The sequence below is a fragment of the Budorcas taxicolor genome, chromosome 2 (genome assembly GCF_023091745.1).
Source record: "Budorcas taxicolor isolate Tak-1 chromosome 2, Takin1.1, whole genome shotgun sequence".
NCBI classification, from domain to species: Eukaryota; Metazoa; Chordata; class Mammalia; order Artiodactyla; family Bovidae; genus Budorcas; species Budorcas taxicolor.
Window position 1 is genome coordinate 164,790,312 of NC_068911.1, and position 12,666 is coordinate 164,802,977.

General features: G+C 55.6%; 2 protein-coding genes across 4 annotated transcripts in view; both read left to right on the forward strand.

Moving 5' to 3' along the window:
- Positions 1-1,882: 1,882 nt before the first annotated feature.
- On the forward strand, positions 1,883-7,279 carry CHRNG (cholinergic receptor nicotinic gamma subunit). The gene is made up of 12 exons (XM_052635623.1): positions 1,883-1,944; positions 2,153-2,292; positions 2,556-2,600; positions 2,776-2,885; positions 3,424-3,579; positions 4,387-4,484; positions 4,776-4,976; positions 5,148-5,262; positions 5,448-5,562; positions 6,265-6,481; positions 6,670-6,803; positions 7,091-7,279. Exons 1-12 carry the CDS (start codon positions 1,890-1,892, stop codon positions 7,262-7,264), a joined length of 1,560 nt encoding a protein of 519 aa, XP_052491583.1. The 5' UTR covers positions 1,883-1,889; the 3' UTR covers positions 7,265-7,279.
- A 1,771-nt stretch (positions 7,280-9,050) lies between these two features.
- The window catches only part of EIF4E2 (eukaryotic translation initiation factor 4E family member 2), a 30,150-nt gene continuing 26,534 nt past the window's right edge, over positions 9,051-12,666 (forward strand). For all 3 annotated transcript variants that reach the window (XM_052654298.1, XM_052654299.1, XM_052654297.1), the window contains exon 1: positions 9,051-9,128. In XM_052654298.1, the coding sequence (XP_052510258.1) occupies positions 9,109-9,128 (20 nt within the window). In that variant the 5' untranslated portion in view covers positions 9,051-9,108. The remainder of the gene's footprint in view (positions 9,129-12,666) is intronic.

The following is a 12,666-nucleotide window of genomic DNA, read 5'->3' on the forward strand; positions in this document are numbered from 1 at the left end:
ACCTAAGAGACATGGGTTCGTTCCCTGGGTGGGGAAGATCCCCTGGAGAAAAGGCACGACAGCCCGCTCCAGTATTCTTGCCTGGAGAATCCCATGGACAGAGGAACTTGGGGCCCATAGGATCACAGAGTCAGACATGACTGTAGCAACTTAGCCCAGCACAGAGAAGAGGAGAGGTACTGCTTTGCAAAACAGGTGACGGAATTGAGTCTGGGGGGACCGGGGGTGAAGTGGGGAACAGGAGCCATTGGCTTGGTAAACTCCAGGGAAAATGGGCCACACACCTAGATGCGTGGTGAGAGGGAAGCTTTTCGGGCTGGGGACAGGGTCGTCCAGGAAAACCGAGCGCAGGGTCCAGAGCAGCACCAAATGAGAGATCGAGGTAGTTCAGGGAAGGCAGGGGCAGCTACTGTTACCCCGCGACCCCAAAGTCCTGGCAAGGACAGGAGGGCCTTGTGGCCTGATGTGGGGGGCTGGGGTCTGAGCCAACCTCACCTGGATCTCCAAGGACGGGGCACGTGGGCTGACTTCTGCTTCACTGTCACACACTGAAATGGCCAGAGACACCATTCGCTCAGGGGGAGGGGGACACATCCTCTGATGGTGCCTTCTCTCCAGCCCTCAGAGACCTCCCCCACCCTTCTCCCAGCGTGCCGAAGGGTGGGCGGCACATCTGGGAACCTGCCCATCTACTGGGTCACGCTGAGCTGTCTGTTGGGAATAGCCAGTCAGAAGACAGGTGGCTCACTGGCCAGCAGGGCCCTCGGTGCCTAGATCAGCCTCAGCCCAGCCTCCCACTAACCACAATCCACAGTGTGGATGGGGCTGGTTTTCTGGCCCCTCTTGGTTGGTTGGTTAAGTCGCTAAGTCATGTCTGACTCTTGTGGAGCCCATGGATTGTAGCCCACCAGGCTCCTCTGTCAATGGGGATTCTCCAGGCAAGAATACTGGGGTGGGTTGCCATTTCCTCCTCCAGGGGATCTTCCCCACCCAGGGATCGAACCCGGGTCTCCTGCATTGCAGGCAGATTCTTTACCAACTGAGCTATAAGGGAAGCCCTTCTGGGCCCTCTGGGTCCCCTCATCAGACTCTACAGGGGCCACCGCCTTCATCTTGCCTGCCTGCCCCCACCTTGGGCCATGAGTTCCCATGAGCAGTTCAGGCTTATCCCTGGGTCCCCCTGGCCTCGCTATGTCCCCCCACAAGCTGGGGACTCCATGAATGGATGATTTCACAGATGCTGAGAGCCCACTAAGGAGCCCCTACTCAGGGACTGTCCTGTTTCCTAGGGCCTGTGTCCCAAATCTTCCTTGGTCCCCCTTCCTTTAAAGCTCACCAGATCCAAGTTCCCTGCCTCAGAGACCGGGGGACCCTGACACCTGGTGCTCTCATTTACGTTCAAGTTTGGGGACCTCAACCATGTGACACAGAAACTCAAGCACCAAACGTGTTTACCCATCGGCCTTCCCACCTCCCCAAATCCTAACCAGGCTGGAGGGAGCAGAAGGAGGGAGCCCCGATCGGGACCCTTCCTCAGCGCTCCGCCTTTCTGTCCCATGCTCATCTATCCCCAGCTCTGTCCTCAGCCCCCGGCTGGAACAAGGACAGAGGACTGGGTCAACTGAGCCTGAGAGTGGGGACGGAGGCCGGATGGTCTGGGCAGATGGAACCCCTCTGTCCTCCCCAGCCTGGGTAATCTGAGCCTGGCATTGTGTCCGCACGGGGACAGCTGACAGCGCTGTGGTCAGACAGCTGGTGGGGTTGGGCTGGGCTGGCCGGGGTGGCTTGGGGTGGGAGAATGTGGGCTGTTACATGAGCCCTGGAGGCTGCACCCCCAGCCCCAGGGGGAACTGCAGTCCCACCCCATCCCTACAGAGAACTGTGGCACCATGTGCGGGGGCCAGAGGCCACTGTTCCTTCTGCCGCTGCTGGCTGTCTGCCTGGGTGTGGACACAGGGGGTCTGGGGCCTGGGGAGGCCGGGAGCAGGAGCCCAAGGCCTCAGGGAATGGAGGGTCTGGGGAGGGGTGCTACCGAGGCCTTTCCCCCACCCCCCAGCTCTCCACTTCTCCATGTCACCCCTTCCCGTGCCTGCCCCCTGCCCCAATCTGCCCCAGAGGCCGTGTCCCAGGCTCTCACCGCTGTCCGCTCCAGGGGCCAAGGGCCGGAACCAGGAGGAGCGTCTGCTCGGGGACCTGATGCAAGGCTACAACCCCCACCTGAGGCCCGCTGAGCACGATTCGGACGTGGTCAACGTCAGCCTGAAGCTCACCCTCACCAACCTCATCTCCCTGGTGAGCACAGGCCTGTGTGTGTGTGTTGGGGGTGGAGGCAGGGATGACAGCCCACTGCTCCCCTGGAACCCTGCTGGGGAGTGAAGGGGTGGCTCCAGCAGGCAGGAACGGGCAGGGCCCACAGGGGAGAGAGAGAGGGCTTGGGCAGCCCACCAGAGAGCTGGCCAACTCCCATGGGGGCTGCCCAAGAGGCTGGGGTCTTGTAGGGATGTCTGGGGAGTCAGTCCATGATGGGGGCTTTGCCCTCTGTTCTGCACCCCCAGAATGAGCGAGAGGAGGCCCTCACCACCAACGTCTGGATAGAAATGGTAAGAAGCTGCCAGACTGCCCTTCTCCTTCCATCAGCCCCACTCTGGGCCCCTGAGGCTCCTTAGAGCTGCCTGTTTCCCTCTCACCCCATCCTGCCTCTTCTGCGCTCCCTGCCCTGGGAGGGGGCCCAGTTCCTGGGGGCAGGATGGGGTCTGGCAGCCCCTCGCCCTGCAGCAGTGGTGTGACTACCGGCTTCGCTGGGACCCTCGAGACTACGGCGGCCTGTGGGTGCTGCGGGTGCCATCCACCATGGTGTGGCAGCCAGACATCGTGCTGGAGAACAAGTGAGGAGGGGGGCCAGGCAGGGCAGGGCTCACAGGACAAGGGGGCCTCTGGGAAAGAGACAGGTGAACAGAGGGTGCAGCTGGGGCCCCTGAGGATGCCAGGGCATGGGCACTAAGGGTGGGGCTCGGGAACCAGCAGCACTGATCCAGCCCCGACTCCACTGCCTCAGGGCTGGGCCGCCTGGGTGGCTGCACTCCCCGCTACCGTGGGTACAAGGACAGCTCCCTCAGGAGGCACAGGACAAGCAGGGAGCTTAACCACTATCGGTCATTGTCATGACCCGTATGGAGGAGAGCTGGGGCTAGGGAGCCTTGCAGCATGGATGTTGCGGGAGGTTGTTGGGGCAGGCAGTGGTCCCCGAGGCTGGGGTAGGGCGGGACCAGGCAGGGGCATGGTGGCTGGGAAGGGTTGGTGTCCCCGGGCCCCATCCACTAGGGGCAGAGGACTGGTCAGGGTTGTGTGTGTGGGGGGGTGTCTCAGTCTAGCAGGGACTGCTGGGGCACGGGCGCCCAGCCCCACAACCTGGCCTGTCCTCAGTGTGGATGGCGTGTTCGAGGTGGCCCTCTACTGCAACGTGCTTGTGTCTCCCGACGGCTGTGTGTACTGGCTGCCACCGGCCATCTTCCGCTCCTCCTGCCCCGTCTCTGTCACCTACTTCCCCTTCGACTGGCAGAACTGCTCCCTCATCTTCCAGTGAGGAGACCCGCGCATGGGGGTGGGGGGGGGTTCTCCAAGCGGATCAAAGAGGGGTCCTGGCCGGGTGGGGACCTGAGGCTTCCGGCCGGGAGTGGGGAGATGGGCTCCACCTCTGTGTGGCCCAGACGTCTGGAGATGCCCACGACCCTCCCTGCTAAGCCCCAGACCCCTCACTCATCTTCCTTCACTGCCTCAGTTTCCCCACCAAAGACAGCCATCAGGGACTGCGGTGGGTGGGCAAGAAGGCACACACATGCCCATGACATGCGTGCATACACGCATGCACACACGCGTTAGACCACTGTACCCTCAGACCCACAGAGAAGCCAGGGCTATCTCAGTGTCCTCCTCCATCAGTGGGGGGATGGTGGTCTGTGAGAGGGGTTCCCCGTATTTTAGAGAAGCAGTCTTTTTTTTGTTGTTTAATAAGGGAACCTGTCGGGAGAACCTCTTCAGTAAAAACAGATCAGAGAGGTACAGGCTGTATTTCCTGTTCTCACCATCGGCCCCTTCTGCCCTGGAGGCAATGGAAGGAAGGGACCCGAGGTGGCCCTCGGCTCTGTCTACAACCTCCTGGTCCTTAAAATCTATAATTTTCCCAGACCTCGAGAGCTGGACTCCCTGCCCTGCTCTGCCCTGCCGCGTCCCATCTCATGCCAAGGTTTTGCGGAGAACTCAGAAATTCTTGACTACGCTTTTTGAGGCAAAACTGCCCACAGTTGCCCTCAGGAGATAGTCTGCGTGACTTCCTGGGTGAATCTACACACACTTCAGTTTATCCTCTTTCCCATCACCATCTCCTAGGTCCCAGACCTACAGCACCAATGAGATCAATTTGCAGCTGAGCCAGGAAGACGGTCAGATCATCGAATGGATTTTCATCGACCCGGAGGCCTTCACAGGTAATCGCCATCCAAGGTCCGTGCAGGACCTGGCTGTGGGGGCGGGGCCAGACCGAGACCACGCCCCCTCCCGTGTCGCGCAAGGTGAAAGCTCCCGTAAACCATAAAATGCATATCATTTAAAGGCGCAGCAAAGCTGATATTCCTCATTGATAGTGACTCTGGTTTTGGCGGGAGGGGCGTCAAGCATCCTTCCCCGCACAGTGCTGCTCCTGTGGGCACTGGGTTCCGTGGGCTGCCGGGATCGGCCCGGCCCCTGTCCCTGTGCCCACCCCTGCCTGCTGCCCGCAGAAAATGGGGAGTGGGCCATCCGGCACCGGCCAGCCAAGATGCTGCTGGACGAGACGGCCCCAGCCGAGGAGGCAGGCCACCAGAAGGTCGTCTTCTACCTGCTAATCCAGCGCAAGCCCCTCTTCTATGTCATCAACATCATCGCGCCCTGTGTCCTCATCTCCTCCGTGGCCATCCTCATCTACTTCCTTCCTGCCAAGGGTACCTAGTGCTGGTGGGAGGGGGGCTATGGCCCGGCCAGCGGCACAGGGAGCAGAGAGGGCAGAATGGCACCGTGACCTGGCACCAGGGGCATGGACTCCTTGTGGGGAGGGGACTGCCCCATGGTGGGGAGGTTGAGATCTGCTCTGAGGGCCTCTTGGTCATGGGCAGCGGGGGGCCAGAAGTGTACCGTCGCCATCAACGTGCTCCTGGCCCAGACCGTCTTCCTCTTCCTCGTGGCTAAGAAGGTGCCTGAGACCTCCCAGGCGGTGCCACTCATCAGCAAGTAAGGCTGGCTCTCATGCTTGAGCCCACCTCCTTTCCTCCCTTCTCAGGAACACAGGGTACTGCCCTCTTGCCACTCCCTACCATCCTCAATCCCAGGGATCTGGGGGAATTGGCCAATAGGGGTGGGACTGGTATCTGGTGATGAAGCAACCAGCCCCACCACCTGCCTATCCCGCCCTGCAGGTACCTGACCTTCCTCCTGGTGGTGACCATCCTCATTGTCGTGAACGCTGTAGTCGTACTCAACGTGTCTTTGCGGTCCCCCCACACACACTCCATGGCCCGAGGGGTCCGCAAGGCAAGCTTCCTACCCTTGCCTACTTCAGCCTCTTCCTGCCCTGTCTGTTCACATGCCCTACTGGCCCTGGGCACATTCCTCACTCACCAAGTTCAGCAACAAACTGGCCTCATGTGTATCTTGAAGCACATGCCCAGATGGATCAAGAATAATATACAGTGCTTACTCTGTGGTAGGCATATTACATATACTAACTTATTTAACTTTCCTAAGACTTCTGTGAAATGGGTATTGGTCTCATCTCCAGTTTATACATGAGGAAACTGAGGCACAGAGATGTTAAGTAGCCCAGCCGAGGTCACACAGCAAGAAAGCGGATGAGGCAGGATTCTGCCCCGGCTGAGTGGCGCCAGTGCCTGTGTGAGCTGTGGCCCACCTGCAGCAGTCAGCTGGGACCCTTGTTACAAAGGCAGATTCCCAGGCCTGCCCCAGACATCCTGGGTCAGAGCTGGGGCCCAGGAATCTGTGTTTTTGACAAGAGTCCTGGTGATTCTGACATGCACAGAAGTTTGGGGGCTCTGGGTCAGTGTCTGGCTCAAAACAGGTAAGCCGTAGCAGGGCCAAGCCACTGCCCCTTCCAGCAGGCTGCCTCGGGGCCCCCATCACGTGAACTCTTTGTGCCAATTGTTACCTTCTGCTCCCAAGCCTGGTCACCCAGAAAGGTCTGCTAGCCACCAGGCTAAGCCATGCACATCTCTCCAGGTGTTCCTGCGGCTCTTGCCCCAGCTGTTGCGGATGCATGTTCGCCCACTGGCCCCAGTGGCCGTGCAGGATGCCCGCCCCTGGCTACAGAACGGATCCTCTTCAGGGTGCCCAATCACAGCTGGGGAGGAAGTGGCCCTCTGCCTGCCCCGCAGTGAACTCCTCTTCCGGCAGCACCAGCACAATGGGCTGGTGAGGGCAGCGCTGGAGAAGCTCGGTAAGGCAGGGGGAGTGATGGACAGGAAGGGTCATCTGTTGACCAAGGTGCCAGGCACAGTGGATGAGGGGTCGGCAAACATCCAGGTTGGGGAGAGAGGGGCTGGGGTCCCTAAGAAAGTGGGGGTCACTTTTTCAGACTGTTCCTCCCCCATTCTACTCCTAAACCTTACCCTTTCTCATCAACAGAGAAAGGCCCGGAGTCAGGGCAGAGCCCAGAGTGGTGTGGCAGCCTGAAGCAGGCCGCCCCGGCCATCCAGGCCTGCGTGGAGGCCTGCAACCTCATTGCCCGTGCCCGGCACCAGCAGACTCACTTTGACAGTGTAAGTCAGCAGGGAGTGCGGTGGGGCTTGCACACCTGATGTGCAAACTTGAACCTGAGGAGATGGGGGCAGGATGAGTGGGGTGGCCATGGTACGGCAATAGCATGGAAAATGTGGAATTGGGAGTGGCGCTGTGGGGCCATGGAGAAAGCTAGGGTCAGACCTGAAGTAGGTGAGCAGGGCTCAAGGAAATGAAGAGCAGAAGCCTGCTGGATGACTAAGGATGCTTCAGAGATCCAGCCTTGGTGTCACCTCTGGTCACCTCTTACCCTGCCTTCCACCCTCAGGGGAACAAGGAGTGGTTCCTGGTGGGCCGAGTGCTGGATCGAGTCTGCTTCCTGGCCATGCTCTCGCTGTTTGTCTGTGGCACTGCTGGCATCTTCCTCATGGCCCACTACAACCGAGTGCCCGCCCTGCCTTTTCCTGGGGACCCCCGCTCCTATCTGCCTTCCTCTGACTGAGCTGACCGATCACTGCTAGCCACGTGGAGTCTTATCAGCTGTGTTCTGCTCCTGGGGTCATGAGTATACTCTTTGGGAAACACTCTTGGGGAATATGTGAGAAAAGCGGGGGAAATAAAGAGACAGAGCTGGAAGCCCGGAGTGGTTGGGGCTGGGATGTGGGCAGAGTGCGCTAGTGGAATCAGCATGCACGTGGCACTGGCTTGCTTGTCCTGGCACTCCCCTCATTTCAGCAAAGTGTTGTCAACTCCCATCACTTCTGAAGCCCTAAGGACTCTGTTTATCCTATCCCCAGCTAGACAAGTTCCTAACCCTTCAGGCCTGGGCCTCTCTTCCCTTCTACAAATTCCCTGCAGCCTCTTGAAGGAAGAGAGTCAAGAGAGAAGTGAAGAGTGGCGGCCAATGCTCTCTTGAAAGGGAGGCAGCCGACTCCAGGTGGCATCTGCCTGCTTTATGGGGGCTGTAGGCACCAAACATTTTATGAGTTTTATTCTCTTTTTTCATTCTCAAAAGCTCCTCATAGCATTACAGATAAGTAAGAGTCACTGTTCCCCTGCGTTTAGGTTGGGCAAATTGGGGCCTAGAGTAAGAGGGGCTTGCCAGAACAATGGTGGATAAATAAGGTTTGGAGTTCAGAATTCCCAACTCTGACCCAATCTTAGACATTCTAAGAAAGTTCTATGGCTTGGAAAATGGACCCCTCTTCTTTCTCTTCTCAAAGGCCAGGGAATTTGCACTGGTCTGAAGGGATGGTTACGACAAGAAAGAGCTAGGGAGGGAAGTAGGGAGCCTGAGAGGAGACCCTGACCAGCCTCTCTTGGCCCTAGTCAGGAAACAAAGAGGCTAGCTGGTCTTTGGGGAAGGCCATGCTTTTAGAATATGGCTGGAGCCTGAGCCCTGAGTTCTACTGGTGACAAGACACAAGCACATTTGTGCTTCCTGAAATTGTGTCTTCATCTGTAAATATGGGCACAGATATCAGTTCCTATCTACCTTCATCACAGGATCAAAGGTGCCGGTGAAGATTAAAAAAATGTTACAGTATCCTGACAACGGGACATTGTTGGGGGTCGGGGAGCAAGACCCCGGAAATAGCCAGGGTTGCTGGCTTTCGGAATCAGTCATCAGCAGGTTCACTGCATTTACTCCAGAGCGTGTGTGTGCGCTGCACGCACTGCTGTGTATTTGGAGCAGCAGGTAATTCGATGAAGGGACCACTGCTGGTTCTTGTAAGCCTCTTACAAGCTCAGCTATCTGGGGTGAGTCTCTCACCCTCTCTGATTGCCTCGGAAGGTGGAGAGGAGCTCTGTAGCTCCTGGCACAAGTAAGCAAAGATGAACAATCGCTACCGTTTATTGAGGGCTACTTTGTGTAGAGCCTGACACTGATTATCTCGATCAATCCACAAGGCAACGTGAAGATACGGGTGGTATATCAAAGGACGGTCATTACCAAAGAAACAGCGTCAGGGAGGTTAGGAGAGAGTCCAGGACCGCGCAGCTCCACTGCAGGTGGAGTCGGGATTTTTAGCAAGAGCCAGCTCCCTCAGCGACTCGGAGCTGCCCTTCTCGGAGCCCCCCTCGGCTAAGCAGGGCGGGCGAGCGGGAGGCAGGCAGGAACAAGGACCGGGACAGGAACCGAGGCCCAACTTCACGCCACACAGCCGCCAAACCTGAGCGCCTCAGCTCAGGAGGAAGGCGTCCCGGGATATTCGCCCCCTACCCGGCCAAAGCGCCAACGTTCCGCTGTGCCCTGAGCAACCGGAAGTGGCCGGACCCAAGGCGGAGGGACCTGGGGGAGCGGAAGTCACTTCGTGAGGCAGTGGCGACGGTGGCGGCGAGAGGATGAACAACAAGTTCGACGCGTGAGTGGCGCGTGGCCGCCCCCCTGGGCCCCTTCCCCCCAACTGTTCCCTGCGCCCACCCCCGCCCGCACTGCAGGCGGCGCAAACTGCGGCACAGGCCACAATCTCTGACTCGGGCTGCGGTCTGGCCGGCCCTGGGCGGCCAGCGGGGATGACGGGGTTAGGGACGAGGGATGCAGGGGTCTCGGGGACCCCAGGGTCGTACGGACCCAGGGCGAAGTGCGGTGTCCTGGGGGCAGGAGGTGGCCGTGCGGCCCGGAAGGAGATTTTAGAACGCCCCGCCCGAGTGCGGGTTACCCGCGGCGTGGAGGGGCGGAGACCTCGGCCGTTTGGGTGTTTCCGCAGACTGGCCGCCCTGCCACTGAATTCAGCTTTTCTCACACACCTCTCTGGCCTAAGCAGGTCACCTCTCCTCTGAGTCTCAGTTTTCTCATTTGCAAAGTAGGGACCGTAACAGAGCCCATGTTATAGAGTTGCGAGGATGCAGTGAGGTAATGTGGCTGCCGCGTTTAGCGCAGCGGCTGCTCTGTTAGGGAATTTTCATCATCTTCCTGAGACTCCTTCCTACTTCCTTTCTTCTTCCTCCTCTTTTCGCCCTCTTCCAACACACTCTCCCAGAACTCAGTTTCTTGCCCAACGGGTGAACCTTATCTATTGTTTGAGCCCTAGTTCCAGCATCAAACAGTTTGGAGGTGCAGAAAGGAAATGGGTAATATTTTTGCACATTTCCCTCCAGCGATTGTATCTGGAGGTAGATTTTTGTTCTTGGCTTTCTTCTAATAGTCTAGCAGTAAATCTGTCTTTTCTGAAGGCCTAGATTTCCAGCCTCAGACCCACCAGTTACCAGCTATTTGACAACAGGAAAGTTACCCAGTCTCTGAGCCTCTGTTAATCCAAACTGCATTAGTGATTAGTGTCTTGCTGCTGCACTGGGTGTGATAAGGATCAAATCACATTCAGCAATGCTTAAAGGTACTTTGTAAAGTGTTAAATAGAGAGATATACGTGTAAAGTGGAATTACAGTTAGTTTAGTTTGTGCCCCACTGTTGCTGAGGGGAAATTGGAGTTTTTCCAGGACAGTGAGTGCTGGTGTGCAAATTCATAGGTCCTGGATTCCAGCACTCTTGGCAGCTCCTCAGGAATGTTTCCTGGTTGCTGAGAGGGCTCTACTACTTGAAAAAAGTCTTTGGGAGTTTGGTTCTGTAGCCCACTGTGTAGCTGAGCTCATCCCCATACTGATTACCACTGCCCCACCCCCCCATCTTCAGGGACTTCCCTGGTGGCTCACTGGTGAAGAATCTACCTGCCAATGCAGGAGATGCAGGTTTGATCCCTGGGTCAGGACGATCCGCTGGAGAAGGAAATGACAACCCACTCCAGTATTCTTGCCTGGGAAATCCCATGGGCAGAGGAGCCCGGCAGGCTATAGTCCATGGGGTTGCAAAAGAGTCCAACCCAACTTAGCAACTGAACAACAAAAATCCCATCCTAAGCCCTGCAAGCCTTAGCTCTAGATCGGAGTCCTGTCTCAGTGGAGCTTTCTGCCAACCCTATACTCCTTTCTTCACCAAACTGAAGAAATCAAAATTTCATCTTAAGACACGTTATGGGGTCATCTGGCCTATTCCTACCCACATCATTTCCTGATCTGCTGATGCTGCTGCTAAGTCGCTTCAGTTGTGTCCGACTCTGTGCGACTGCTTAGACAGCAGCCCACCAGGCTCCTCTGTCTCTGGGATTCTCCAGGCAAGAATACTGGAATGGATTGCCATTGCCTTCTCCAATGCATGCATGCTTGCTAAGGCACTTCAGTCATGTCTGACTCTGTGCGACCCCATGGACAGCAGCCTACCAGGCTCCCCCGTCCACAGGATTCTCCAGGCAAGAACACTGGAGTGGGTTGCCATTTCCTTCTCAGTTTTTTGGTCTGCAGTACACTAATTTGAGAATGGCAATAATGGCTTCTATAGGCACTTTGCTGCTTTTCACATATTAACTGATTCAAACAACCCTATAAGGGGGATCTTGTTACTTTGTTTTACAAATAGGGAAAATGAGACTCTGAGATGAAATAAGTTGTCCACAACAGGGAGGGCCACATATGGTGAGATTCATATCCAGGTTGTTTTTAACGTTGGTTCAAGCACATCTTGACAAAAATTAACCCGGATTCTTTTCTTTTCTGGCTGTGCCCCTGGCTCGTGGGATCTTGGTTCCCTGACCAGATTTTGAACTTGAGGCCCCTACATTGAAAGTGTGAGATCTTAACCACTGGACCATCTGGGAAGTCCCTAACCTGGCTCAGTTTTAATTAGTTCCAGTTATTAACTATTCATTATACTGAGCCACATTTGTTTGAACATCTGTCCACGAGAAAAAAAAAACCCTTTCATTTGAAATTAGCAATTGAAGAAAGCACTCCAACCCTTAGGGTTGTTTTTTTTTTTTTAATGCAAAAAAGTACAGTTTGTAGGCCACTGGTTGCCTGTTTGGTCTCTATATGGTTCACCACTTGGCTCCTAAGGACAGGTGGACATGTTTCGGTTTGCCAGAGTCCTACAAGTCCAGTGCCTGGACTTGAGTATTCTAGTCTAATCTGATGGGCTCAGATTGCAGAGGAGTTCTAGTCTCCTTTTCTGTATGGCCTTCATATGTAACCTAATGTACCCCCACATCCCCCTCCTTCCCCCCGACCCCCATCAAGTCAGTAGGTGCCATTGCTATCGATCCTATTCAAATGTAAAACCGTTAAGATGCTTTCTAAGTATTGCAGTCCCTACTGGGTTGAGCTTGGTTTTCAAATCCAGGTGCCAGATTTTATTTTGTCCCTGTTCTCTTTGTTAGCTTTGGCCCATTCTTAGCTACTCTCTGAACCACTTATTTGGCACTTATTATTCTGCCTTGTATTGCCTTGATTTTAGAAATCCGTGTGTTAAACTTGTTTCTTTTCTGCCCGCATTTCCTGATACTGGACGTGTGAAGGTGGATTAGCCCAATTTCCTACCTGCAGTGAATTGTATGTGGACATACCTGGAGAGAAGCTTGGTGAGCTGATCAGGATGGATAGCTTCAGATGCTAATTGCCTGCCTGAGTCTAAGGAGCACTGATATTTCCACCTGGATAGTATCTTTGCTCAAATCCAGCATCCAGCTGGGAAGAGTAGCCTCTGAAGATAGGATGTGAATGACTTGACTTAAATGTTGTCCCAGAGAGCAGAGCTCCACCCTCAAGAAATAACAGCATTAGATGAAGGTCTATTAGGGTTTCCAGTTACTGTTTTAGAAGGGAGCTGGGAGCTGAGGACCAGGGTCACAGTAGCATTGTTTCTTCTCTGACATAATTATTCTTGTTATTATTTTTCTGTTTCCCAGTAGTGGTTAGCAGTAAAAGCACTAAAAAAAAAAGGAACTTAACATGCTTTTCTTGGAGCTAGCAAAATGTGAGGTACTAGAGCAACTGTGCCCTTTTTCAACCAAGATTGAAGGGAAAGGACCCCAGATGGTATAGTGGGAAGTTGGGGGCTGAGAAGAGAGAAA

What these genes read in the sequence shown, in the direction of transcription:
- CHRNG (XM_052635623.1), top strand. Translation starts at nt 1,890, where the DNA reads ATGTGCGGGGGCCAGAGGCCACTGTTCCTTCTGCCGCTGCTGGCTGTC. An exon ending in GACATCGTGCTGGAGAACAA is followed by an intron (nt 2,886 to 3,423) that starts GTGAGGAGGGGG and finishes GCCTGTCCTCAG; the next exon opens with TGTGGATGGCGTGTTCGAGG. An exon ending in AGCAGACTCACTTTGACAGT is followed by an intron (nt 6,804 to 7,090) that starts GTAAGTCAGCAG and finishes TTCCACCCTCAG; the next exon opens with GGGAACAAGGAGTGGTTCCT.